Source organism: Vidua chalybeata, chromosome 3 (genome assembly GCF_026979565.1).
Source record: "Vidua chalybeata isolate OUT-0048 chromosome 3, bVidCha1 merged haplotype, whole genome shotgun sequence".
NCBI lineage: Eukaryota > Metazoa > Chordata > Aves > Passeriformes > Viduidae > Vidua > Vidua chalybeata.
Window position 1 is genome coordinate 77,032,121 of NC_071532.1, and position 26,463 is coordinate 77,058,583.

At 43.8% G+C, this 26,463-nt stretch overlaps 1 protein-coding gene across 2 annotated transcripts in view; it reads left to right on the forward strand.

Annotated features, from left to right (window-relative positions):
• The window catches only part of BACH2 (BTB domain and CNC homolog 2), a 180,548-nt gene extending 154,534 nt beyond the window's left edge, over positions 1 to 26,014 (forward strand). For both annotated transcript variants that reach the window (XM_053939311.1, XM_053939310.1), the window contains 3 exons: positions 10,640 to 12,184; positions 21,396 to 21,602; positions 24,768 to 26,014. In XM_053939311.1, coding sequence (XP_053795286.1) covers positions 10,640 to 12,184; positions 21,396 to 21,602; positions 24,768 to 25,247 — 2,232 coding nt within the window. In that variant the 3' untranslated portion in view covers positions 25,248 to 26,014. The remainder of the gene's footprint in view (positions 1 to 10,639; positions 12,185 to 21,395; positions 21,603 to 24,767) is intronic.
• The last annotated feature ends 449 nt before the right edge of the window (positions 26,015 to 26,463 follow it).

The window sequence follows — 26,463 nt, forward strand, 5'->3', positions numbered from 1 at the left end:
CCATCTACAGCCCAGCAAGAGCGTCTCTGGATTTAAAATGTTACAGTGTTTGATGGGCAGCCCTGTCTGCTGCCCCAGTGCAAGGGTGCCAGTGATTTTATCTGCTGTGCTATGCCAGCACAGGGTGACAGGCAGAGCCAGGAGCATGGGTGTCATCAGCCCTGTGGAAACCACGACAGAGCATCCACGAGCTGCTTCGGATGTTACCCAGCCCTGTCTCCTGAGCCTGCTTCTTCTCCAGCTCCTTTGTCTTCCCATTTAGTGCTCTTCCTCAGAGTGCAGCCTTGCTGTTTTTAAATCATATCTGACAGAGCCTGCTTCTTCCTCTCCTGCACTGCATGGAGTATAATAGTAGGGCTTGTAGTGAGGTGGCTTGCTGTGAAGTACTCCTTGTTTTTATAAAGTAATTACAGTGTATTTAATGCACTTTGTATTTAATACACTATTACATAGTTTGTGTGCATAAATATATTCTGCCATGCCTGGGAAAGAGGAGTATTGGTGAATTTACAAGTCTCAGTAATTTTCCAGTGTTGTTGTGCTTACTTGTATATCAATTACAGCTTCAGAAACTCTGAACCACTCCTCTAAGCACCCCCCTGAATTAGCAAAATTCTACACACATCTTTATTTTCTGCCTATTTTGATATTTCATAATGTAATTTGGACCAGAACTTTTATTCTAAAAGTTCTGAAACTGCTTTTGTTTTCCCTTTTTCTACCCACTTTGGCTCATGTTATGCACTTAAACAGATCTTTCACAGACTCCTCTCACAATTTATATTCTGTGAAAGCTTTCCCACTCCTTCCTCACCCCCCCTTACTGCTAACACTTTCTCTTGTTTTTCTTTCTTTTTTAATCTTGGGGTCAGTTTAATTTTCCTTTTGCAAAAATGTGGGACTAATTTTAATTTTAAATTACAGTTGCACTTTAATTCTGATGATGCTTTTCAGTTAAAATCTGTTCGTTTCTGCTTGTTCCTTCCCCACTGGTTTCAGTATGGCTTGCACAGACACCCAGGGTGCAAAGGCAGCATTTCTGCTGAGCCACCTTTTTGTGTCATCCTTCATTAATCTGTTCCAGGTTTCTTATGATGCACATTGCACTGGAAAACACAAAAGTATTTGAAACAGCCAGGTATCACAACCATGTTTCCCTTTGCTTTCTCTTCCAGTTCATGCCTGAGTGTTTAAACTGCTACGTAGTGCCACTGGTTTTCACATGTGCTTTGTTGATTGAGTAATGTTGTGGCCATGTTGTCCCTTTAGAGAGACTGTTCTTTGAAACATCTTCATCTCTAATTTTCTTTTTAACACCTTCACTCAGAGCCTCACCTTAGCAGCCCCAAAGTTCTCCTCCCAAAGTCTTTTCACCTAGGTTGCCTACAGGTGTTCTCTTGGCCATAACTTGGAGTTTTCTATGTTCTTGTTATGCCATGGATAACCTCTGACATCAACAACATACCCCAAGCCAAAGAATTAGTTAGAAAAAAATAATAAAATGGTATTTGACTTCAAAACAGGTTACTGAGTAAGATTTTAAAATAAGGGCTCTGGCAGGTATCATGTGGCAGGTTTGCTTGCAGGGGTTTAAGAAGTTTCCCCCTCCAGTCCAAGAGCTGTTTTGCCAAAGATGGCAGAGAGAGGTGAAGCACAGAGCTGCCTTCCTGAGCTGCTCAACTTCTCATGACTGAGTTTCTCTGTGGCCCAGAGGAGCAGCCATCTGGCAGGCAAATGTCCCTTTTTGCTCAGAAGACTGCTGTGAATGGTAAAACCTCGGGCTGCCCAATGGGTACATCTGGCAGGTCCAGCTAAACATCCGATGTTTAGAGTAGATGTGATGCAGGCAGTGCATCCCTGCTATGGAAGAGCACTGCATCTTCCCGTCCTGCAGCCTTTCAGTTTTCCAAGTGTATTCATTGATCTTTGGTAAGATGCCTGCATCTTCCTGCACAGAGATCTGTCTGCAGCAAAGTATTAGGCTTATGCCTATGATTTCTACCTTCCTTCTCAATAAACAGTGTATATTCCAAAAGGTGTGGCAAATTCAACAAATTGCTTTTTCCTCAGAATTTTCAGAGATGCTGAAAATGTACAGGGATATTGTCACGATTTCCAAAAGTAAATTCTTTGCGTTGATTTGAAACCAGTCTCACTTTTGAAAGGTTGAAAGAATTTCAATTTGGCTTCAGTAACTCTGAGAGGAAATAAAACTAGAAGCTGTGGATTAAAATAAGCACTGCAGTTGGATCAGAGATTATTTTTACTTTTACTACACTCTAGGTTATTTTTTTAATTTCTTAGACAACTTCTGATTCTCTCTTCCCCTTTGGTTTCTCTGACATTACTGGCCTCAGACTTAAGGCCTGGGGTTTTTGAGAGTGCTTCAAAGCTGGGGCTATTGCCACAGTGAATTTGATTCAGACAAACCCAAGTATGTGGGTGCCTCCACTCTTACACTCCACCCGTGAGCCATGTGTGGCCGAGTGCCGACATAACCAGTAACATGGTCATCGATCCAGTGGCTGTATATGCCATCTTTGCGCTTGGCAATCTATTCCAAGCCACTTGCCCCGCTGTCAGCGCTGACGCACTTCTCACGGAGCAGTGGACACAGTTTGTGATTATTGCTTCCCATCCTCCAGGCGAGCCGAGCGTGAATGACTTCTCCTTCCTCCCCATCTCACCTCCTGCGGTCACACTTGCCACACTGGAATGCTCTGCGGGCACTGAGGATATTGGTCTCTCCTTCCCTTTCGGGTGCCGAGGGAGGAGGCTTTTTGAAGTGCTCATGCTGCCCTTGGATGTGTTCATTATGCCAGAGAGAGGAGAATGAGAAGTCACTTGGTTTCCCTCTACTCTCACAGAGACAGTCAGGGCTTCTAGAGTAAATTTGTTGTCTGGCCAACAGCTGGGATTTCGGGGGGAAGGTTGAGGGGAGCACTTGTAGGGTTTTTTCTTTTGAAGGCACGAAATTGGATGTTGCACGAGCACTTCCAGTGTGGCATCTTCTGTAAAAGTACTGCTAAGGGCAGTTAAGCATCTTCTTACAGCTCTCAGTTTGACAGCTTCAAGAGGCTGTTGTGGAGGATGCACTGGAAAGACACCAGGATACTCCTTAGAGAGCTCAGGCTGTGGCTTTGCAGATGGCAGTTTTTCCAGGGGGACTTTTGAAATTAATAATTGGGTAATGGGCCTCCTAAAGAAAGGAGGTGGGTGTCCAGTTTCTCTGCTCCCCTGGTGTGCGTTCGTGCCCAGAGAATGCGTGGTGGTGGTGTGGTGGCCTCCCACCCCTGCAATGTGATGCGATGTCTGTCACTTGGCCTTCAGCTTACTCTTCTGCACAAAATTTGTATGCACTACCAAAAGAGGCAGAATGTTATACTGGGGTTGGCAGGGTATCTACTTAATTTTAAAAAATGTTTTTAGAGTGAAAACAAAGGCCTCTCTTTGTTGGTCTTCTCCATCAGCTTCTTGTACATTCCTTTGTTGTTTAAAAGCTTACATAAGACAAAAACCAGCTGATCTTCTCACCCAAGTGGAATTTTTAAAGAGTGATTATTCATTTTAGGAGCTCCACAGCCATATGAGCAAATAAATAAGGGAAATACATCTGCAACCTGCTGGTGAGAGAACATTTAAATGCTGTTAAAGAGGGGAAATGCAGTAAAATACTGGTGTGGCATTGCCTTACAAAAGTACTCTGCTGTTTATCATCTCTTCTGATTTTTTCCTGCCTCCTGCATGTTCCCACCTTATGTAAAAGGATCATGGTTTCAAAACAATTCCAGCCTGTGCGCATATATAGGAACAAACCATGATGTCTTAACACCGTTGGTTTTACACATGTGACTGACCTGTTTGAGCCTAGTAATATACTTAAATCTTTCAGAGAGTTTTCCAAAACCAAATAGGCTCAAGCTAGGAAAAAGCCAGGCTTCACTACCCCAGGTAAAAATAACCAAGTAAATAACCAGGAAGTCTCTTAATTCTTAATGGAATAACAGCTTTGGTGACTGATTTTGGTTATCAGATTACCCTCTGAAAATAACTTCTGTGCTATACTTGCAATTGGCTGTAGAAGAAAAAGAATACACTGTGTGCTAATTTTAGCGAATAAGATTAGAGTTAATATTTAATCCCAGAGACCTTCTTCAGGCTGTGAAAAAAAATAGCAGCAGTTAACTGTCACTAATCTTATCTCCTATTTTTCTAGCATGTGTTTGATTATATAACTTGTAGTGCTGGGAACCCGCTGGCTGAGTGAGAAGTTGGTGGTTTGTTGGTTACATGCTTGGGCTTATTAGACAACATCAGGGCTGAGATGGATTAAAAAGCTCCACACGTGCCTTTGGACTGCAGTAGCAATGCTGAAAGGCCAGTAAAACAGGTACCACAGTAGACCTGCTATCAAACAATATGTGAATAACTGGTTCATTTGGATTTCTGCAAGAAACAGTTACATATCTGCTATTTTTCTATCCAGCTGTTTTAAATAATGCTTAGTTTGAGATTTGATATTCAGCGTGTGAGGTTTGATTCAATCTTCCTTTCTTCCTTCCCCACAAAATGGCTTAATTGAATTGATGATTGGAAATTAAGAGATGAGGGCTTTCTAAATGTTCTTAGGTGCCTGATGATGAATTTAACCTGAAAATCAAAATACTAAAAATATAAACCATTAACCTACAAGCAGCTTGCATGCTTCACAGCAAACCTATCAGTGCTCTTATTGAGTTTTAACAAGTCTACTCAAATGTGTAAAGATAATCACATGCGCCTGCGCTGCTCTGTCAGGACTTGTGCATTCTCAGTGGGTCTGAAGGTCTCACCACCAAAATTACCCCCGATTCAATAGGATTTAGCAACTAATGTTCTGTAGATTTCATTGTATCCCTGGAGGGGAGGAGAGGGCTCTGCCCTCTCACGCCACCACCTATGAGCTTATTCTTTGCATGTGCCCCAGGTATGCTTTATTTGGAAAGGAACAATTACATGTGCATTTGCTGTTGAACTTTATTGCTCTTTTCTAGCAGATCATTGGCACTGTGCCCTCATTAACACAGAAATTAGCCCTGGAAAAGTCTACTAAATTAAAGCCCAGCTCTCCAGAACAAGGTTGTGCTTTGTTAGTTTTCCTTTGCAGTACCCAGACATAAAGTATCCATCATCTTCCCTGCAAAGCCTTCCAAGACTGCTCTGAATTGACTGTTAGGTTAAGAGTCAGGGAAAAAATCCCTATGTTTTAATTTCTTTTCACTGCAAATGCCAATAGCGCCCCATAGCAAGCCAGACAGTTCTTCTCTGTTCTTGATGTTAGTTTGCATCAGATTTCTGTAAACATTCCCTTGCTCCATTTTAGATACTGCCTTGCCAAGTTTTACATTCCTACATGTTTACAGTGATCTTTTCTTGCCCTTAATCACTTTTCCCCTCTTTAAATTGAAGTCAGACTTTGCTGGCATTTCACAGAGGCTGACCTTCCCTGCTCCAGATGCAGCTTTTCATACAGATGCCATTCCGAGTGGGGTTACCAGACATCCGTGTTTCCTTTGGAAATAACCTTCCTTCCCACCCCCCATAAGAAATACTGTGTCTGTGCAGAATTGGAGGATTTTGTCTATTTGTCTGGGATTTTGAGACATCTGGAAGTCTGGGCAGCTCGTTAATGAGCATGCACTGATGAACTCTGCGGCGCACAGTGAGTGCGGCCCATCGGCAGAAATGTCAGCCCGTCCGCGTGTGCCCCGAGGCCACGTCCCGTGTGTTCAGAACAGCACAGAGGCCTCCATGGCACGCCCGATCAGCCCTCATGGGGGACATGGGTACAGCGGGGAGCCAGAGCCAGTTCACCCACAGTGCTGCATCTCCCACGGTGCCTTGTGTGTGTACAGATACGTTTAAAATAGAATTTCTGACCCAGAAGTCCCTTACAAAAAGATGGTGTTCCCAATGTGGAAGTGAGCTAACCCTCCTCCTAATTTTAGAATAGTACGGGCCCAGAACTAGAAGAATGCTTTGCTGAGAATGCTCTATTTGCATCTGTAATGCTGCCTCCTTTACTAGCGTTTAGTGTTGACTGTCTTCTCAGCTTCTTATTCTCCCATCCGACAGTGATCAATACTCTTTTCCTTGAATTAGCCAGTTTTTTTGTTAATGACCAGCAAAAAAAGGGAAGGCAGAGATTCTAACAACAATACAACTATTTCTCCAAAAGGAAAAAGCATTACCCGGAATGCATCGAGGAAATGTAATGAGAGATGATGGAGGAAAATAAGGGAAATATTTCCTCACAAGGAGGTTTAAATAGAGTCTGGCAATGATCTCCCAAAGGAAGTAGTGGAAGTCTGGTCACTTAAATCAATTAGGACTAACCAGAGCATCGCACTCCCCAGGACTCTGTAAGGAGAAAAGCAATGTCAAACTGAACTAAAATAGACTTTGCGTGCTTATTTTCTGCAGGGCTGCTGTCTGTGTTTTGCTGGTAAATTCAATATGGCTAATGCTGATTAACATCTCTTGATGGTGATCATATCATTGCATTGTTTCCAGCCTGTTCCTCAATAGCACACACTCACAAGGGCATGGCCATACAAAGCATGTCCCCCAGCTCAGCTAGCTCAGTCTGAAAGACAAGAGGTAGATAAAGGGCAGGAGAAGTCGTTTTCTGTCACCTTAACCAGGGTCAGGCTTGTTATCGCCACAATGCCGAATTGACACAGACCTCCCTACTGTACACTGAGCACAGTGTACCTGTGGCAGCACAGCAGAGGCAGGAGCTGCACGTGGACTTGGTCTCTTGGATTGCTGTCGAGCAAGGAGGTGTGCCAGGTACCTTAGGAAGGGCTGCAGTACCCACGTCCTCTGTGCACTAGATGGTTCTAATGCATACAAGACCAACTGGGGACAGAAGCAAGACAAATAAAGTGCTTTATCCTTAGTCTTGGTGGGCTGTTTGGCATGCTCCAAGTGCACGTAAGGGAAACAAACAAGTAAACATAAGGGAAAGAAATCAAGCCTCCAAGAAACTAGGATCTTTGCTTTTCTCTCTATGTGAGCATTATTGTTTTATATGTATGTTTTATCTTTTCTCTGGCTCGTTTTCTACTAGCCAATCAATTCTGCTTAAATAATAGAAATGGGTAGAAATTGGAATAAGGCAAAGGATTGAAAGGCAGGGAAGTAGTGACTTGGCATATAAGCTTGGTCAGGGTGCCCAGTGGAGGTTCCCAGAAACTGACCTGCCTGCTTAAACATGAATTTATACAGAAAATAAGGCTTAAAAGCAAACAACTCTTGGGCATCTTATTTTCAATAGAGAAAAAATACCCCTGGGATTGTTGCTGGCATGGGTTTTACCCATCTAACAAAGGCCTCTCTCACATGTAAATGAAGACTGTTATAGCAGACAAATTATCTCTTTCCTTTTGCAAACACAGATCAATTTGTTTTCACTGACTTTTTTCACTGGGATGCATCAGTCAGATCAAATAATTTTAAAAGACTGTCCTTATCTCTTCCTAGAGGAATGTCTGTGTGGTGGTAGTACATGCAGCTTCAAAGCCGTTTCTTTCCCGATGTGCGGTGTTCACAGTCACGCTCCAGTGGCTCGATTCCAGCCTTCCTGCCAGAATGCATCAGATGCAAGCAGTCCCAAAACTGGTGGGGCCGAGGCAGGGAACCTGCCACGGGAGCCGAATCAATATTTAGACAGTTTCAGGAGGCAGAGCTTGCACTGGCTTTCACACTTGGCAGCAAGCTTTGCACCCGTTTGTTTCCAAAGTTATTGTTTGTGCAGTTTCAAGAATTGGCACTAGAGAGATTTCTGCCTGAGGGCAATGACAAGTGCCGGGTGCTTGAAAAGAAACTTTCCCCCTTTGGATCTGAAGATTGTGAGAGTGAAGGTTGTGTCACTGGGTAATATCTCCAAGGGAAGTCAAGGCACACATTTGCTCGGAGTTTTCATCATCCTACACATGAGGCATCTGCTGGGCACCACGGGGAGCCCACGGCACAGTCTCGTGCTCTGCTTCCCATACATCCAGCGCAGAGCAGCTCTAACAGCTGCCTCGCTGCTGTCTGTTACCGTGCTGCTTTACCTGGAGCAAAAGCCTGTGTCAGCGTGGGAGACAACCTTGCTGTGGGCTTGTATGAGTCAGCCCGAGGCTGTGCAGAGTGCCTGTGCTGGGGTGGCAGGCAGGCAGGTGAAACCCTGGCCCAGCACAGAAAATTATTCTAATTTGCTTTCCAGCCATTCCACCTAGTGGCCAAGTGACACCACTGCCAGGAGAGCTGTGTTTGTGCTCCACAGTCCCTGCAGACCTACGCTGCTGCCGAGCTTACAAGATATGCAGCAATATGTAAGCCCCCACAATGAAGATCTTACCATCAGCCTGCGAGTAGCTCATTAAGTTCTCGAGCAATTTTGTTAATCATGCCGCATAGATAAAATGCAGATAGGCCTTTAGTGAGCTGATAATCTAACAAATAGGCAGAAAGTGTAACACTGATAAAGCAGAGATTTTTATTTTAATAGCCAGCTGTAAATCTTGGCAATTCTGTACCAGAGGCGTATTGTTAAACAGGAACGTGCAAGTGTGTAAGTATGTGCATGAAAATGCACTGCTTCTTAAAATAGCAGATAGAGCAGTAATACTATGGATGGAATAGCTATTGGGAGCAATTTTTGAGGTGTTTTAAAATATTTTTCTCCCCATCAAAATCTGCACCACTTGAGGTGCCTTCGTAATCTGCTATCTTAAGTACAAATCCATGAATAACAAAGGCTTGTTTCTGGAAGTCAGGATTTTCTATAAAAATCTGTGAACTCTACTGCTGGTCCTGAGGCAGTATAGGGCTTTTTAGGCTTTTCATTGAGATGAACCAAATTATTCACTCAGATACACCCTAGTCACAAAATAGACCTTTGCAAATTCATGGCCTGATGGCTCACCAGCCTTTTGAGCAGCTTCTTTGCTTGGTGGCATTAATTCAATTGGAAGAATAGTAAAAAGCAACTCACCTTCAGGGTATCCCATAGCATCCCAAATATACCCTTCTAAGGAGCTGGGAAATGGGAGTTTCAATTCTCACAGCCTGAGGAAGGAACCTGGTCTCCTACTTTCTAGGTTCCCCTTCCGTCTTTAGGCCATTTTGCAAAAACAAAAGGAGACAGCAGTGCTTCCTCTTCTTGTTTGTTTTAAACAAAGAAACTGAGCTGAGGGGATGCCTACCAGAGACATCTGCATCCAGAAGGAGGTTGCAGGCCGTGCATCCCAACCTCACACAGGTATGCAGGTGTTGGCTGTGCTGATCCCATCTAGAGGCTTTTGCCTGGTATGCAAAGCACGGGGAACTCAGATGAATGAGTGCTGCTTGCAAGAAAGTGTCTCAGTGCATTGAGACTGAAGGGACTTACCAGGGTCATGTAGTAGGTGGCTGGTGCAATGGGAAATTGAGTTGTGGTCTTCCACATCTCAACCTTGTGGCCAAAGCGCTGAATTTTCTTGTGCAGAAACCTTAATCCTTGATGGTGTGTTGTGGTTCTGAAGCAGCCTCTTGCTGCTTCATGAAGAATAATTTTTCCAATCCCTTTGTTTCATACCCATTGGGAGAAAAAAATGTAAGAGAAGTTAGTGGCAGTCAAAGTATTTTTGTCAAAAATAGACAATATCTATAGTTTATTATGTGGCTTAGCAACTTATTTGATAGCTGTATGTAAAGATACAACTGTAAAAAAAGTGTGGGGGGGAACTGTGTACTTTTTAATATATAGTATGTTAATGTTAAACACAGATGGTATGGAAAGAAAACAAGATGGGTAGCAGTGCATAAGTCAGACCTGCAACAGCTGACTAAAGATCACTCTCCTGGAAACAGTTTTTACTCTTTCTACAAAGAAAATTGTGGGAAATTAGGTACTGAGGAGGGACTCAGAATAATTTCTACCATTTGAACTATAAATATTAATTTCTTTTCTGTTAGCTGTACCTCAGGCTTACTAAAATCAGGAACAATATGAGGGGAATAATCTCCTTGGGATGGAGGAAAGTTATGCAGTCTGTACTTACCTATTATGTATTCAGCAATGGCTTGCAAAAAAATTGAGAAGAAAAAAAGGAAATTGTTTGCTTTTGAAAGAGGCAGAGAGATGCTTTCTGTTGAATTTTGCTGTAATACAAAGTGTTTCCTTCCCAAAACACTTTTTGGATAAGTGGTATCTTAAGCTTGAAACCGCTGTTCGTTGGACCTTCCATCAGAGCACAAGAATCAAAATTTAATTGGTACTTTCATGGTTGGGTGCTGTGGCAGAGTTAAAATGAAATCCATGTAAAACTTAGTAGTGTCCAGGCTAGTTTTGTCAGTCTTTTATTAGGGCAGAGACTTAGTTCATAGATCTTCAAGATACTTGGGAAAAATTGTCTCAATTCAACCTGTACAGTGATGTACAGGAGCAACACAAAGGGAGCAATGTTCCTGGATGTAGCGTCATTGCAGGTGTGGCAGAAGAACAGCTGGTGCTGAGCAGTATTTATTTCTGAATGCCAGATCTGTTAGTTTATCTAACCACATGATGAAGGACTTAGGCTGATAACAAAAGCTGATGGTAACACTGGCAATTTCCTCTCTACTTTTGCAGGTCACTGTCAGGGGATTTGGTCCATTGCTACAGTTTGCCTACACTGCTAAGCTGTTACTCAGCAGGGAAAACATCCAGGAGGTCATCCACTGCGCTGAGTTCCTGCGCATGCACAACCTGGAGGACTCCTGCTTCAGCTTCCTTCAGACACAACTGCTGAACAACGAAGATGGCCTGTTCCTGTGCAAAAAAGATACCACCTGTCAGCGCATGCACGATGAGGAGAACTCCGATGGAGATGAGGAGGAGACGATGGAATCGGAGACGTCAAAAATATCTTGCCCAAGGGAGAGGATGCACCAAGAACCCTTCAATTTTGAAACCACTGTTGCTGGAGCAGACAAAAGCGAAGGGATGCTGCCCGACTCCGACATGCTGAGAGATAGCAAGGACAATTTGGATAAAGATGCAGTAACACGGTACCCCAGATACAAGAAATACCAGCTTGCTTGTACCAAGAATGTCTACAACACATCACACATCAGTACCTCAGGTTTTGCAAGCACATTCAGTGAAGAGAGCTCTGGAAATGGCCTCAAATCAGGACTTGCTATGGGGCAGATAAAAAGTGAGCCTCAGAATGAAGAGAACGATGAAGAAAGCATCACGCTTTGCCTGTCTGGAGATGAACCTGACATCAGGGATAAAGAAGGAGATGTTGAAATGGACAGGAAACAGCCAAGCCTCACTTGTGTCGACAGGCCAAAAAGTGGGTCTTCTCCTTCTTGCTTGCGGTCTTTCTTCAACAGAACAAAAAGCATAGATTTGGTTGGCTTCCCCAGCACTTCCCAGCAGCACTTTGGCAGGAGTCCAGCATGCCCTTTTGAAAAAGGGACAACTCAGGGTGACCACAAAACTGATTATGTCCCTTTCACAGGGAACTATGGACAGTCCCATGCCATGCAGAAGGATGCTTCCAACTTCTCAGTGGGATCACCACTCAGGGGGCCCGGCTTTGAAACTCTCTGTAAGCAAGAAGGGGAACTGGACAGGAGGAGTGTTATATTCTCTTCAAATGCTTGTGACCAAGTAAACACTTCGGTGCATTCATATTCTGGTGTGAGCAGCTTGGACAAAGACCTCACTGAGACTGTGCCAAAGGGTCTGTGGGCCGGCGGTAGCCAGTCTCTCCCCAGCTCTCAGACCTATTCGCACAGCGGACTGACAGCCGATCACTTGCCGGGAAGGATGCGGCCGAACACCAGCTGTCCGGTGCCAATTAAAGTTTGCCCTCGCTCTCCTCCTCTGGAAACCAGAACCAGGACCTCCAGCTCGTGCTCTTCCTACTCGTACGCAGAGGACGGCAGCGGCGGCTCTCCCTGCAGCCTGCGGCTTTGCGAGCTCTCCTCTTCCCCTTGCTCCCAAGGCCCCCGATTCCTGGCGCCCGAGCACCAGGAGCCCGGCGTGGTGGGGGACGGATTGTACAACCCGGTCCGAGCCCAGATTAAATGTGAGCCATCCTATGGAACAAACTCCAGCGATGAGTCTGGGTCATTCTCAGAAGCAGACAGTGAATCATGTCCTGTGCAAGACAGAGGGCATGAGGTAGGGATTTAAGATAAGTACATATATCACAGTTGTTATGACCCAATTAATCTCTCCTTGATTCTCTCAAATGACTTTGCATTTCCCCAGCACTTTCTTTGTTTACAGGGGCAAAGAGTAACTTCTGGTTATTCCCTCATCAGCTGAGTGCACATGATTGACTTCACATTAATAGGTCTGCTTGATCTCTGAGGTGTTCGGCACTTCTAAAATTTTGGGTGTAGGAAAACAACAAACTGCTGAATGATAAGAGTGCACTGATGTGCTTAGGGTTCTGCCAGCAGTGTCCTGTCTTCCTCCCTTCCTCACCCACTTCTGTGGCACAGAGCACTGCTCCTTATTCTTAATTTGCTGAGGTGGTTCCAGCTCCACTTGTTACTGCTGTGTGTGTGTTTGAGCAACCTCAAGCTGTGCCTTTCCTGACATCAAGGGTTGGACAGCTTGCTTGAAGAGCCAGGCTTCATGTTGCCAGCAGAGGTGTGAAATTACTCAAACAATTGTATAGCTGGCCACCCAGTGCTGTGGGAATGGCATTCAAGTCATCTTCACACGTGTGTGTGTGTGTGTGTGTGTGTGTGTGTGTGTGCACGTGTGTTGCACGTTCAGGTACTGGGTTTTGCCTCTATCATGTGACAACTTGAGATCATGTTCCCTGCCTGTGACATTTTGTTCAGAGCTCTAGCAGCCATGGCACGAATGGTTTCAGAGAGAAGTTATCCTTTAATTTCCAGGATTGTTAAGGGAATGACAAGAGAATGATCTGGGGCTGAAGAGCAAGCTGTCAATTTTCATGTAGCTCCCCCAAGAGGGGGAGGAGAAAGAGGGGCCCTCTCTAAAACTAGAGATGGGCCAGCTGAAGGTGCTGCAGTGATAACTGGCTAACCATGACCAATAAACTGTCTGTGTGAAGTCACTACTTTTAGGGCAGACTTAAATCAAGGAGATGTGTTGTGGAGCCCAGAAAGTGGAAAAGACTGGACATTTATTCACAGTTTCATTAGGAATCTGCATGACCTAGAGAACATCTGAGTAAAATCAGGTATCAGCTTCGTCTAGTAATGCTGAAAAACTCCACTGAGAGCTTTTGCTTCAGTGTGGGGAGCAACAAGTGCTCATATTCTGAGTGGAGGGTTCATATGCTGAGAGCACCCAGTTCAGAACAATATGGGCTTAGTTATGGAGTGGGAATGAAAAGAGTGAACTTTATTCTATCCCTCAGTCTTTATTCCAGCTTCATCCCAGGCTTTATTTTTCAGACAAATGTGAGTGCTTCCTTTAGGTGGCTGCTTAGCTTTCAGAAAGAGCAGAAGAGCCAGGGGAGCCTCTGGTGTCCTAATCCCTGGTCACACTGGACCAGTGATTCTGAGAGGACAGTTCTCCTTTGTCCTCATGTTGTAAGCAGGGGACGATGCAGAAGGGAGAGGAGTCTCTTTGGGAGGCTGTCTGGGATAGTGTGCAGGATATCTCATTTGGGAAGCCCTACAGCAGCCCAGGCTGTAGCTGGGTTACTCAGTAAAGTCCTGTCTTTACAAGGGGCAGAGGGCAGCAAGGACCAGGGACCATCCATTTCCACCCATGTGTGCTGCTTGCTCAGCATGAGGCAGCGCAGCAGGCAGAGGTTAGCCTTTTGAGATTTGATAATTAATTAGCTGTCATAATTACCTAATTGTGTGGAAATATGCTGCAGCAAAAATGAGCCTGGAAGAGTGAAATTAGAAGCTTACAGGTGGTGGTTTCCTAGAAAAAAGGTATGTGAATATGTGCAGGAGAGCATGGATGAGAGGAGGGACACACAAGGAACAAACAGGCAGCTATAGGAAGCTGGATGTGCTGCTGGCAGGCAGACATCTGGCTCTGAGACAGTGCTAGGAAAGGTCTGCTCCACTCCTTGTTTTGCTGCTGGTTCTGGATTCCTCTGGGGAAGATTTTCTGAACTGTGCTGAGCAACTTTTCACCCTGAGACTGCTGATAAGGCGCCTTTTTTTTTTTTTTTTCTCCCCCAGGGTATATTGATTAGGACTGCTAGAGATTAAAAGTGTGGTGAGGAAATTAATGCTCCGTGAGGTTGCACTGCACTATCCTGAACAAGCCAAGGGTAAACAAATCACACCAGTGCTTTGGTAGAGATTTTGTTATTTTGTTTAAAAATTGATCTTTTGAAGGCTGTTACCAATACAAGAGCAGACTTTGCAGCCTCGTTAAACAATACTGTATTAATACAGTGACTTGGGTGTGTATCCTGCAAGATCTGCTGTGGAAAGCTCAGTAAAGGGTATCTTAAACCAGACAGTAGAAAATAAGTATCAGCAGCAGGAAGTTCTTGTATAAGTTGCTCTACCTGCTTTTAGCAGTTTGGCTGTGATTAAAACAGCAGCAGAGACTCACAACTGTCTGAAATGGACAGCTTTCTGTTCTTCACCTCCCTGCAAGCTGCATGGGAATCTTTCTCCATTCCTGAAATTGTTGCTTTGCCCTTCCTGTCCTGACGACTTCACAGACAGGACCCTTTCCACCTCCATATCAGAACACACAGTGTTTTCTGGGCTTCTATTCAAAAAGCACCTGATAAGATATCTGGGGGTGACATGCTTGACCTTCTGGAGAGTGGCCACACAGGTTTTTCTGCTGCAGGTCAGCTTTTATTGGGGTGGGATGGCCTGATGGGAATAAGCCTGGTGGACTCTGACCATCAGTTATCTCACAGGGCTGCTCAGTTCCCCTGGAATTTGGACCTAGTTGGTCATAATTTGGCTCACAGAGTGCTGTTGCTGCCAGAATTAATGTCACAAAACATCATTTGCTGGGGTATTGATTGTGTGAGAAGTAGGTGAGAGGCTTCTCTCTGCTTTTTTTGGGCATTCTGCTTTCCCACAGACAGATGCCATTCTGGAGCACATGGCCAGAGTTGTTTGGTGCCAGAAGTGGGGTGCTAGGGTTCAGCATGATGCCATGTGGGTGAAGGTGACCCCACCTTGTGACGAGCCTCCATCTTATTGGAGGTGCAGAAGGCAGTCACAACTGTCAGAGGAGGTGGCAGTCCTTGCAACACCACTTGGTAAATCTTCTCCAGGATGTCCTTGCTTATTGCTTCCCTTCCTGGAGCCACCAGGACTCTTCTGCAATCTCCCTTTGTTAAGGCTTCCTGACAAAAGCAGCAAGTGCAGTGTAGGCTGTACTCATGGTACAGAGTTGCAGGAGCAGGGCTGTTACTGGAGCTACTGGGGCTTCACAGAAATATTTAATAGTTTGTGATGCTCTTTTCACTCAGTTCTCTCAGGCCTCCACAGGCTGTGAAAAATCAATTACTGAGATATAATACTAGAGAGAAGACATAAAGCTCAGTGCTTACAGGCAGGTTCTGACAATCCTGCTTAAAATAGCAACAACAAAACAATAAGCCTTGAAATAATTAATTGTTGAGAAGGAAGTAGTCTATCAATCTGTTAACCTACTTAAGGAACAGAAACTTCTGCACTACCTACTTTTTTTGGTATTCCTTTTCTTCAGCAATTACTTTAGAGTTTTTATCTGCTAGAAAATTTGTAAAAAATATTGTACTACTAAACCAGTTAAAAAGAAATCTCAGCTCAGTCTAATAAGATAAGTGAGTTTTCTGATGAAAAAAATAAACAAAGGTAAGAGGTGGAGTTTTTCAAAGACTATTACCATCTAGAGAGTTGCATTCAGTGTCTCCTCATCTGTATTTCAAAAGCATTTCCCGCCTGGGTTAGTGACTCGCTTTTCAAAGGAAATTTTCATAAAGGGAAAGCTAATGCAATTAGACCTTTGAGGATATTGTAGGTAAATAACTTTCAGCAAGAGTTGAAACCCCTCCATGTTGAGTGATGAGCAGCCACCCTTTCCCTGTTCATCTGCTGGTGCTTAGCAAAATACTGCAAATCAGAGCCCCAGAAAAGAGGAGTAAACCAAAGCTGCTCTACCAGAAATGTACTGTAACTATATTGAGTTACCTCATCTGAGACTGCTTCACTGTTTAATATTCCTACTCAGTGAAGAATGTTACATGGAATGAAAGGCAAGCAAGAAAAATACCTCTGAAGGTTTTAACTTGCTGTGGTATGTGATACCTTCCCAGAATTTGATGATCAGTCACCCCAGCTTTCCTGATTTTACTAGGTTTGCAATTTTGAAAATGAGAAAAATTAGTCTCCAGATTGTTTTCAGGTAGATGTTCTCCTGACTAGGATAGCATCAGCAGAGCACTGGGAATTGTTTCTCAATGTCTGTTTAAATGGTGACTTGTCAAACATTGGTCTTGTAAGATAAACTTCATGGAAGTTTTGTTTTCTTACCTCTCTTCAGTAGGAATGGTATCCATACTGGTAGCAAAGAATTGCTGGATTACAACAACACTGAGGGTTTGAAATCTCAGGAGAGTCCTTTGAAACACTATATTATTTTGTGGAGCCCTACAACCAATTCTTTTGTACTCTGGTCTGAAGACCTTGCACAAGCTCTTGAAGGACTCCAGTTCTTGGGCTGCAGAAGCAACTCTTTCAGAGAAATACTGTACTTTATCCCCTGTCATTTCACTGTCTGATCTTCCATTCTTAAGTGCACCTGTGGCTTCTGTCAGTGTTTCTGTGCTATCCCTGGTCTCAGAGAAGCCTGTTAAACGGCAGGAATGTCATACTGTTGTGCCCTTTGAAGGGCTGGAAGCTGGGGACACTGCAAGCAGTGAATGGGAAGAGGTCAGCTCAGCATTCTAAGTACCAGCAGTGTGTGGTTTGAATACAAGTCCAAATCATGGGCTAAAGGATGAGAATCCCATCCACATCTCCTGACTACTGGGTTAAAGAACTCAGCTGTGGGATTAGCCTGGTCCCCCACTTCTGTGAGGCAGGTAGCAAATCAAAGGTTACCTAGGCTGCCTCCTCAGCAGTGCCCTCTCAGGCTGCATTTGCTGACCCAAACACCTCCCATGGCCCTCACAAGGTGAGGCTGGAGTTGACCCCATGCCGCTACGGGGCCATCAGTTGTCTTGTGTAAGCTGGAACACACTGGAGTGGAACCTGCTGATCTGAAGTGGGACAATTTAGACCCTGGTTTGTTGACACAATGGTAGATCTTCACTGCCTGGGCTCATTGTTCCCCTTTTGCAGTCCTCTGCCATCTTGGTGTAGTTGACACCTGGAAAAAGGAGGTGTTTTGAAGGCTTTACCTGTGCCAGTAGACAGCAGGATGAGAAAATACATCTTGGCTATCCCTTACACGAAGTATGGCCCATTAGCTTAGATAGCCTCTGTCCAGGTGAAATTAGGACAGGAATAGGTCCCTAGTCTGTAGGACCACAAGTGGTACCTGAAATACCCTGTAGACAATTGAGCCCCTATCACTGGTGGACACTCCTCAGCTCCTGCCCTGGAATGAATTTCTTCCTGAGTGTTTGTGGAAGACAGACTTGCATGCTAAGGAAGATACTTGAAAACACAACATCAATGCCTTGGGCTCTTTTTGTGAAGCCAAGTACCCATTTCTGCATTTAAAAGGCATTAATATGATTGATCCCCTGGGCTGGATTGCTTGGGTGGGTCCTGAGAGCCTTCCAAGGAGTCAGCAAGTTTGAGCGTCAGAGGCTTTCAGGATTTGAGGGCACTAAGGCAGCAGGTTTTTTTCTTACAGCTCTGGAGCAACTGACCAACTGGTACAATGAGTTCCACCTTCCCATGCCCACTACATAATGGTTGCTTTTTCTTATGGATAATATATTTGTCCTTTAAGTTACTGTGATGTTAAAATGACACTTGGGAAGTTCATTGCCTTTACTAACACTTGGCTAGGGTGAGATGATGTCTTAATTAAGATATAAAGAAAGAATGAAGAAGCTAAGGTTACTCATAGGATAAAGAAATTCCCAAGAGTTAATATTTTATGTTTTAATGGGAATGAATACAGGTCCTTGGTCCTTTCCGTTATTCCAGGTGAAAATGAGAGGGGGGAGAGCAGCAGCAGTAACGAGTACAATAGATGAGCAGAACAGCAGTAACTGGCATGTGATCCAAGCTGGCACTAACTAGTGAAGCTTGAAGGAATTAATTGGTTATATATGGGCTTTGCATGTGCTGAGTCAGTCGCTGTCCCTGTCGGTCTACATCACTGCTCTGACTTAGCCTCTCAAAGCATTGACATTTCCACTGGCATCCTAATGCTAATAAGGGGTGGGGGGTTGGGGGTGGTAAATGCCACAAAATCCTAACCAGATTTCCTTTTTCCCCAGGGTGGATTGACAAAGTTGGGGCAGTAGAGTCTGCAGTGGTGGTAGAAGGCGTCAGTTTACTTGTGTGGTGGAAAGCAAGCTTGTGATGCTGGTGTAAAAATGCAGGGAAAGAGTAATTGTGCTGATAAGGGAAGATTTTGGATTTCTGTGAGGTTAGCTCTGGCTGGAGTAACTCCTCGAAAGAGCAGGGATCCCACTGACGTTTCAAATTTGAAATAGTTTGAACTAAAAAATCATAGTAATTAGAAAGAAAACTTCACAAGGAAGCATACTCGTTGGGGTTTTCTTTCATATCTTAGAAAAGATTGACTGTCTTTCTCAGACACCTCAGGTAAGTTTCTCTCACCTCCCGTAGATACTGTAAGATGCAGAATCTTTTCTGAGTTTTAAGTCCACTCCTTCTGCAGCCAGGAGGGGGAGAAGCTGTGCAGCATTGCCATCTGAAGGGAGCAGGACATTAGGTAGTCCCAACGCATCATTTCAGGCAGCTCTGGGTGAGTCAGATGAATCCCACCCACTGCACAGTTGCAGGCTCTAGCAAAATGACTCACCACTCTGTTATGATAAATAGCAGCTGAGAGTCTTGCCCTGTGCAGATGTAAAACACTTTAGCCTCTCACTGCAGCAACACCCTGCTGCAGTTATTCACTGTGTCCGTGCCAAAAGCTTGGTGGGTTGGTGTTTTTTGTTTTTTTTTTTTTTTTTCAGTTGACAGCTGATTTCGAAGAGGGAGACAGGCAATAAAAATGCTGTGAATGGTGAAGGAAATGAGTCTGACTCACTTCCACTTTCCCTTTCACATTTTTAATCCTGTGCAGTGCTGCCTGTGACAGGAGTGGGATTATGCTGGGATTACTGATAGCAGTCTCTGATCTGCTGTGTAGATGATTTTATTTTAAATCCCTTTTTTTTTAAATGAATATTTTTTATTTATTTTCTCATTTCCCTTCAGCAACTTCTACCTGACATATTTAAATTGGTTCTCTTTCATTCCAGCTGCAAGCACATCTCCTTGCAAGTAAATATGTTTTGAAAGGGAGAGGTAGGGAGAAATAAAGTTAATATTGCTTTCCATTTTGGTCTTAAGAAAATAAAGAAAAATTGTGAAGATGAACTGGCTGGTTTTGCAGTGAAACTGTGATGTCTTTCAGACGAAGACATCATTTCATTTTCAGACCCTGGTAGAAGCTTGAGAGAAAAGCAGGTTACACTGAGTTTATGTTGACCATCCAAAGGCTCGGGAGGGGAAATCAAACAAGTTTCATGTCATTAACTGGCAGTCTGTAAACAAGGTAGTTCACATCCCCGTGCCTAAGGTCAGCCTTTGTGTGTACAAGCAAGAATTTGGGAGGGTTTGGGCAGTGTTTGGCATTCCTTGCTGCTTTAAATTGACCTGTCAAGTAGTGTGTTATGAAGCAGTGCCTGGACATGTGAGGCAGAGGGGCATGAATGAACATTCAGGGCATGAAGCCATCTCAAAGAATGTGGTAAGTGTTTGCACAGAACTTCACGTACCCCAGGCTTGGCAATGCACAGAGCAATGTTAGAAGGGTACAAGAAAACAGCCAAGAACACCTATAAACAAGGTGAGGAGCTGGTTACTGGCAGGCTCAGGTGCCTGGTGAGGGTCCAGACTGTCGATGCCAGAGGCCACTGCTGTGTGTTGGTGTACATGTGTCCTCAGCAAACTGGTCTGCTTCAACAACTCAGCTCTCTGAAGAAGAAAACTTATAATCCATGTTGTTACTTATTTCCAAATAATTATTAAGTGCGCCATTTGAAGAAAATACATGTTTTAAATATCAAATGAACGTTTTCAACCCATATCTTTCGTTTGGCTGGAGCAACTTACCTTCTTTGATAGCCTGTGTGTGGAATAGTCTCCTTGTTCCAGAGGTTAGACTGTACCAAACAGGGGCAGAAACATAAATATTTACTGCCATCTTTTGGGCAGTGTGGGTATGACTCAAAAAAAAGAAGGGGTCAGTCTAATTACTCTGCATCTCCTTCAGCTTTGTCAGCTGACTCTTATCTGACCACCAAATAAAACAGTTGGCTGAAGAACATCAGTTTTTTGATAGTTATCAGTCTGAGGCTCTAAGTGAAGCAAGGTTTCTAAGGGGAGGTGCTTACTTTGATTTGAGCAAGCTGATAGATTTTGGGCAAAAAAAGCCTAAAAGGCTTTGAGCACATCCACCATTCTTCAGCTTTTGACACACTGTGTGTTCATTTCTTCAGACTGCTGGGAGCTTTGTGTTTTGCTTGGCTTTAATGTATAATTGCTAGGATTCTTGAAGTCAGACCCCGACCTTTTCAATGCTTTCAGTGCTCTTTAGTCTGCAAGAATATTAGAGTATCAACATATATAGGTTTATTTTCAAATGTATATATTTTAGCAGGATAGGATATGTTGCATCACACTCCTCTGACCCTTTCTTCTTACACAGTGTTTTGCTTAATTGAAATGCTGATTAGGTGACCTTTCTTAATTGCAATACATTATTTTTCATCCACTTGAGGTGTCAGGTTGTGTTTTTAACCTCATACTTAATCAAACTTTCAGTCCTGCAGTCCAAGCAGATACACATTTCCTGCTGTGGTAATAGCCCCTACCTTGAAACTAGTTTGAATATAATAGCAGCAAGGTACTTCACTCTTTCCAAAAGGCCATGTCTCTTAGTGGACAGAACCTTCTTTAAATGCAATGAGATCATTTATTAAGGCCTTGTAGAAAGATTAAATTTTTTATCTGGGATTCGTATGTCTTGCTGATTTAAGTATGATTATCATCTTATCCTTACCATCTGGACCTCCACAATGTGCCACAAGGGAAGAACTTGCTCAATGTAAAACTTGGTTTGTTGTTTATTGAGGGGGTGGCAGCAAAGATAATCGTCCTTCCACTCACTGTTGTTCAGCTTGCATTGAGCAAGCAAAATATGACTCTTTGCTCTTGTGTTGTGTTTGTTTTAGGTGAAACTTCCTTTTCCTGTTGATCAAATCACAGATCTTCCAAGGAATGATTTCCAGATGATGATAAAGATGCACAAGCTAACCTCAGAGCAACTGGAGTTCATCCACGATGTCCGCCGGCGCAGCAAGAACCGGATTGCAGCTCAGCGCTGCCGCAAGAGGAAGCTGGACTGTATTCAGAACCTCGAATGTGAAATCCGCAAGTTGGTGAGTTCTGTGCCCTCACCACAGCCCAACTCACCCTTGCACTGTAGCCTGCAGGGCTCCAACAGCAATCCCAGTCCAGACTTCAGTGGGTTCAGTCAGTTTGTTTGTGTTCATGAGCAGAATGCACAGTGGACAGAGCTGCCACATTTTAATGTAAGGGAGTGAGGAGACGAGCAAGTCCAAGTGGCTGCTCAGAAAATTCCTCTTACTTTCAGTCATGGTATGGACACCTCAGGTGGGGTTTTTTGTGCTTCATTTTGCTTTGTTCTCTGCTCAAGCTGTAGGAAACATAGTGTGAAAGAGGCAGGGATCTGTTGGAAGAAGCTGAGTTACCATCACCTCACAAATGGCAGAAAGCCGCATGACTTTGGGTTACTCACTTGCTGCCCGTGCCTGTCTGCTTCCGTCTGTAACAGGGAGGTGACACTGACCTCACAAGCTGGTTGGGAGGCTTAAATCATCAAGGCTTGTGAGCCCTTCAGATGCTGTGCTGCTGAAGCCCTGGGGGGAAAAAAAAGAAAAATCAAAACATTGTTCAGAGTAGTACTCCACTGATGCAAAACAAACAACACAACAAAGATAAACAAAATAGTGAGCAACTGCTTCCTGCACTGAGTGCAATGCACAGTGTGTACAGGGTGAGTCAGAGGTTCTGCACAGTGAAAGAGTGGAGGGATCCTCATCTTGTTGCCAGAAGAAGCAGATCCAGTCTTAGCTGCACATGCCTGTCCCTCTGCACTGAGCTGGTGATGGGGAGGAGTTCCTGTCTCTCACTCTCCAGAGCCTCACAAGCAGCACTCTGAGGACTGGACTAGCAGCAGGGGGTGATTCAGCCTTATATCGTAGCCTTCACTTGAAAATTAGTTTGAGTTAATTGATTTCATGCAATCCTGTGACATTGCTGTTATTGTCTGATATGATAAACTGCAGACAGACAAAATAAAAATTTTAAGTCCTCTCCCCAGCACCAACACTCATCTCAGGGGAATGAATGAAAGGCATATGAGTGGCCTTGTGGGCTTGATCCCTGCTCAGTTTTTAGCAAAGGAGACTTGAATATGTGGCAATATGTAGTGTGAGCCAAGTAGGGAAGGCAAGAGGTCCTGCTGGACCTGTTTGCAAACAGTGAAGGGCTGGTGGGTGAAGTGATGGTGTTGGATGCCTTCTTGGGCACAGTGAACACAAAATGAAGGAGTTTTTGGTTGCTGGAGAATTAAGTAGGAGGGTCAGCAGAACTGCCACCTAGGACTTCCAGAATGCAGACTTTGGCCTGTTTAGGAGACTGGTTGGGAAAATCCCTTAGGAGTCAATAGTGAAGGGCAGAGGAGTCCAGGAAGGTTGGACATTCTTCAAGAAGTAAATCTTGCGGGCACAAGAGCAGGCTGATCCCATGTGCTGAAATATGAGACACTGTTCAGCCTGGCTGAACAAAGAGTTTCGGCTGGAACTCGAGGAAAAAATTAGGCTTATTATCTTTGGAAGAAGGGGCAGCTACTCAGGAGGACTACAAGGATATCATGCAGGGAGAAAATTAGAAGGATAAAAGTCCAACTTTAGAACTTAATCAGGCTACTGCTGTAAAAGACAATAATTTTTTTTTTTAAACAGACAAGCAAGAAAAGGAAGGCCAAGGAGAATCTCCATCCTTTATTGAATGCAGTAAAAACATAGCAAGAGAGAAGGAGGAAAAGGCTGAGGTACTTAATGGCTTCTTTGCCTCAGTCTTAATAGAAAGGCCAGTTGTTCTCTGAGTACCCAGCCTCCTGAGCTGGAAGACAGGGACAGGGAAAAGGATAAACACAACACATGACCACTGGAAATTCCTTTGTTATCGTCTGTCCACTTTGCGAACATCAGTTTCCAGTCTCATGAATTACATAATGGTGCTGTGGTTTAAGGGTTTTTCACTTGGCTGGGTCTTTTTTATGAAAGACCCCTTTTCCCCCTGTAGTTACTTACTGTAAGTTACCCATCTTCTTGACACAGATGGTTTCACAGCAGACAGTGAGTGAAATGGTTGTATCCTCAGAGTTTGATAGGTAATTTTTTTTGCCTGCTTTCTCTCACTCATTCATCTACCCACTCACATTCCTTTTTTTCCCTGCAAACTCACAGCATATTCTCCTCCATAATTCATCATCTCAAGATGTACTTGAGCATCTGTTTATTTTTTTATTATTTTTATGCTTTCTTGATAGATTTATCAATATTTTAGCAGTTAGTTCTTTTCATGTGCACTGTTCTCTTTCACATTCACACAGCTGTATGCTTCCAGTGTGGGCTCTAGACCCAGAGCAATACTATCAGCTGTCAACAACCACCCATAGTTGGATTATCTGAGTTGTGGAGCTTTCACACCTCAGATGCTGAGACATCTTGGGTTTAGCAGTGTTACTAGGTGAGATATACGTGGCTGCGCTGCTTTTGGGGCCAGCTCAGCTCTGGAAATAGTTCTGGTATTCTACAAAATCTCATCTACTCTCTTGAGCTGTATGCTCACCTGCCTGAGACAGAAGGAGATGCAGCAGGACCATCCCAGTTAGTCTACACTGAGTCAACACGATTTTTTAGAGGTGAAACCCTAGCCTGGGTTCATAAAAATATCTGTATTAGATCAAGGCCAAACCATTAAGCAGCAGAACATAAGAAAACAAGCCATGGTGCAGGCCACGGAGCACACTTAGATCCTCTACTGAATAAACTCACCTCTCTCAGTGGTAACAGGGCTCCAGGGTGTGCACCCAGCCTAAGCGGCCAACCTGACAGTTCAAGGGTGAACTGAACATCAGCAGCATTCCTCACTTCAGGAATTATCCCATTATCTTGCTGATTAGATGGGAAATGGCACTTCTCCCTCAAAATGTTTTGTTGAGTTTTTTGTATCCTCTGTCAGGCAGCCTTAGTTTATAAAGGGAACAGTTCTGTGGGAATAATTTGGGATTCTATCCTCTTCCAGTTCAAATGTTTTTCTCCAGATGTTGCCCGAACATCCCTGTCCACACAGGCCATGGTGATCAAATACTTGATGTCTTTGTGACTTTTCCTCTGGCCATATGAAAACAAGTGTGACACATTGGTGTTCTTGGGTACTGCTGCATACATGCCCAAAGTGAGCAGGCAATGGATGTCCCTTCCTCAGCGTAAGATGCCTTCTTTCTTTTTCAGGTGTGTGAGAAAGAGAAATTGCTCTCAGAAAGGAACCAGCTGAAAGCAAGCATGGGAGAATTGTTAGACAACTTCTCGTGTCTTTCCCAGGAAGTGTGTAGAGACATGCAGAGCCCAGAACAGATCCAAGCCCTCCACCGATACTGCCCCGTTCTCAGACCCATGGATCTACAGCCGGTCACCACCATCAGCCCCGCCCCAGCTGGTGTGGAGCAGAGCCTGGTGACCTCCCAGTGCGTCGGGGAGAGCATGCAGTGCTGCTCGGAGCAAGGCTCAGTGCAGCTGGGAGCGCCCTGGCTGCCCAACAACATCTCGGAAAATTGTTCGGCTGGCGCGGGATTGGATGGAGCCGACGCAGGTACTTACCCCGAGAGAGAGCTTCCACCAGAGCAGAGCAGCCAGACGGTCACGGTAGACTTCTGTCAGGAAATGACTGATAAATGTACAACAGATGAACAACCTAGGAAAGATTACACCTAGTGACTCGTAACCTTAATGTTACACCTGGTCAGGTGTTCTTCAGTCAGCCAGTGGCAGTGTTCATTTGTTGTCTAGAAGAACGTATTTGGTGCACACTACAGTGGTCTTAGCAGCAATACTGTTTTTAAGTATTCCCTCCTCTCTACAAGCAGGAGTTCTCTTCACAATGGTGCTATCCCTTGCTCAGGCAGGGAACGAAGCAGTGGCAACACTGTCTGTTTTTGTATGTTGATTTCAATCTTAACAGGGATGGACATAACACCTCTGAGGACCCAACCGCAGCTTTTTTCTCAGTGGCCCATGTCACAAAACCCTAACTCAGGAATTTCCTCTGAATGTTCAATTTTTCATTGAAGACAGCTTCTTTACACATCAAAGTTTTATAGCTAAACTGTACATATTATATATAATATATATAAAATATATATATCCATATGCAAGAGTCCCTGCATGCCTCAATTTTCTCATCCTACAAACTGGAAGCTTTCATTTCTATTGTACAAACAAGTTCCAACATTCCTTTTTGTCTTTGATGCTAGAACTAGTTTGGTAACTTGTTACACGATAATTTTTTCCTCAGTTCGCCGTTCAGCAATAGCATTCACTTTGTACTTATTTATAAAACTTTAATGTCGGAAACTTATTTGAGATTTTATTATAGACAATTTTTTTGGCACAGCCATTTCGTGCCACTTGAGCAATGTGGAGCTATTTTATTTTCTTGCAGATACTGTACAGTAATGGTCAACTTTGCCACTTGCACTGAGTTTCTGGTCAAACCTCTTTTCATTAATGAAGTCATGACTTCAGAATAACTTGAGTATATGATTTTCTTTGCTTTATGGCTTAAAGGAAATAGAAAATTTTTATCTAATAGACAAACACTCAGGAGCTCATTATGTAGTAAAAACAGTCTTGCCAAATACTGAATTCACTATACAATTTGTAAAGAGAATCTGCTTGAATTATTTTTATATTTAGACTTCTTTCTGTTTCACAAACCAAGTTTAAGTGCTGTTAATGATGCTTTTGGAGTCTTATAGGGGAAAGTATATTTCACTCTTTAGAGAAAAGTGTATTTGACAACTGGATCAATTCATCAAATGTTCCACGAAGTAAAGCAAACAGAGATCATGTCAATATAGTTGGGGGCTTTTTCTCCAGCCCCACTCTGCATCCTTTACTCATGGAAGCAACTGCTGCTCCGGCTAGTCCC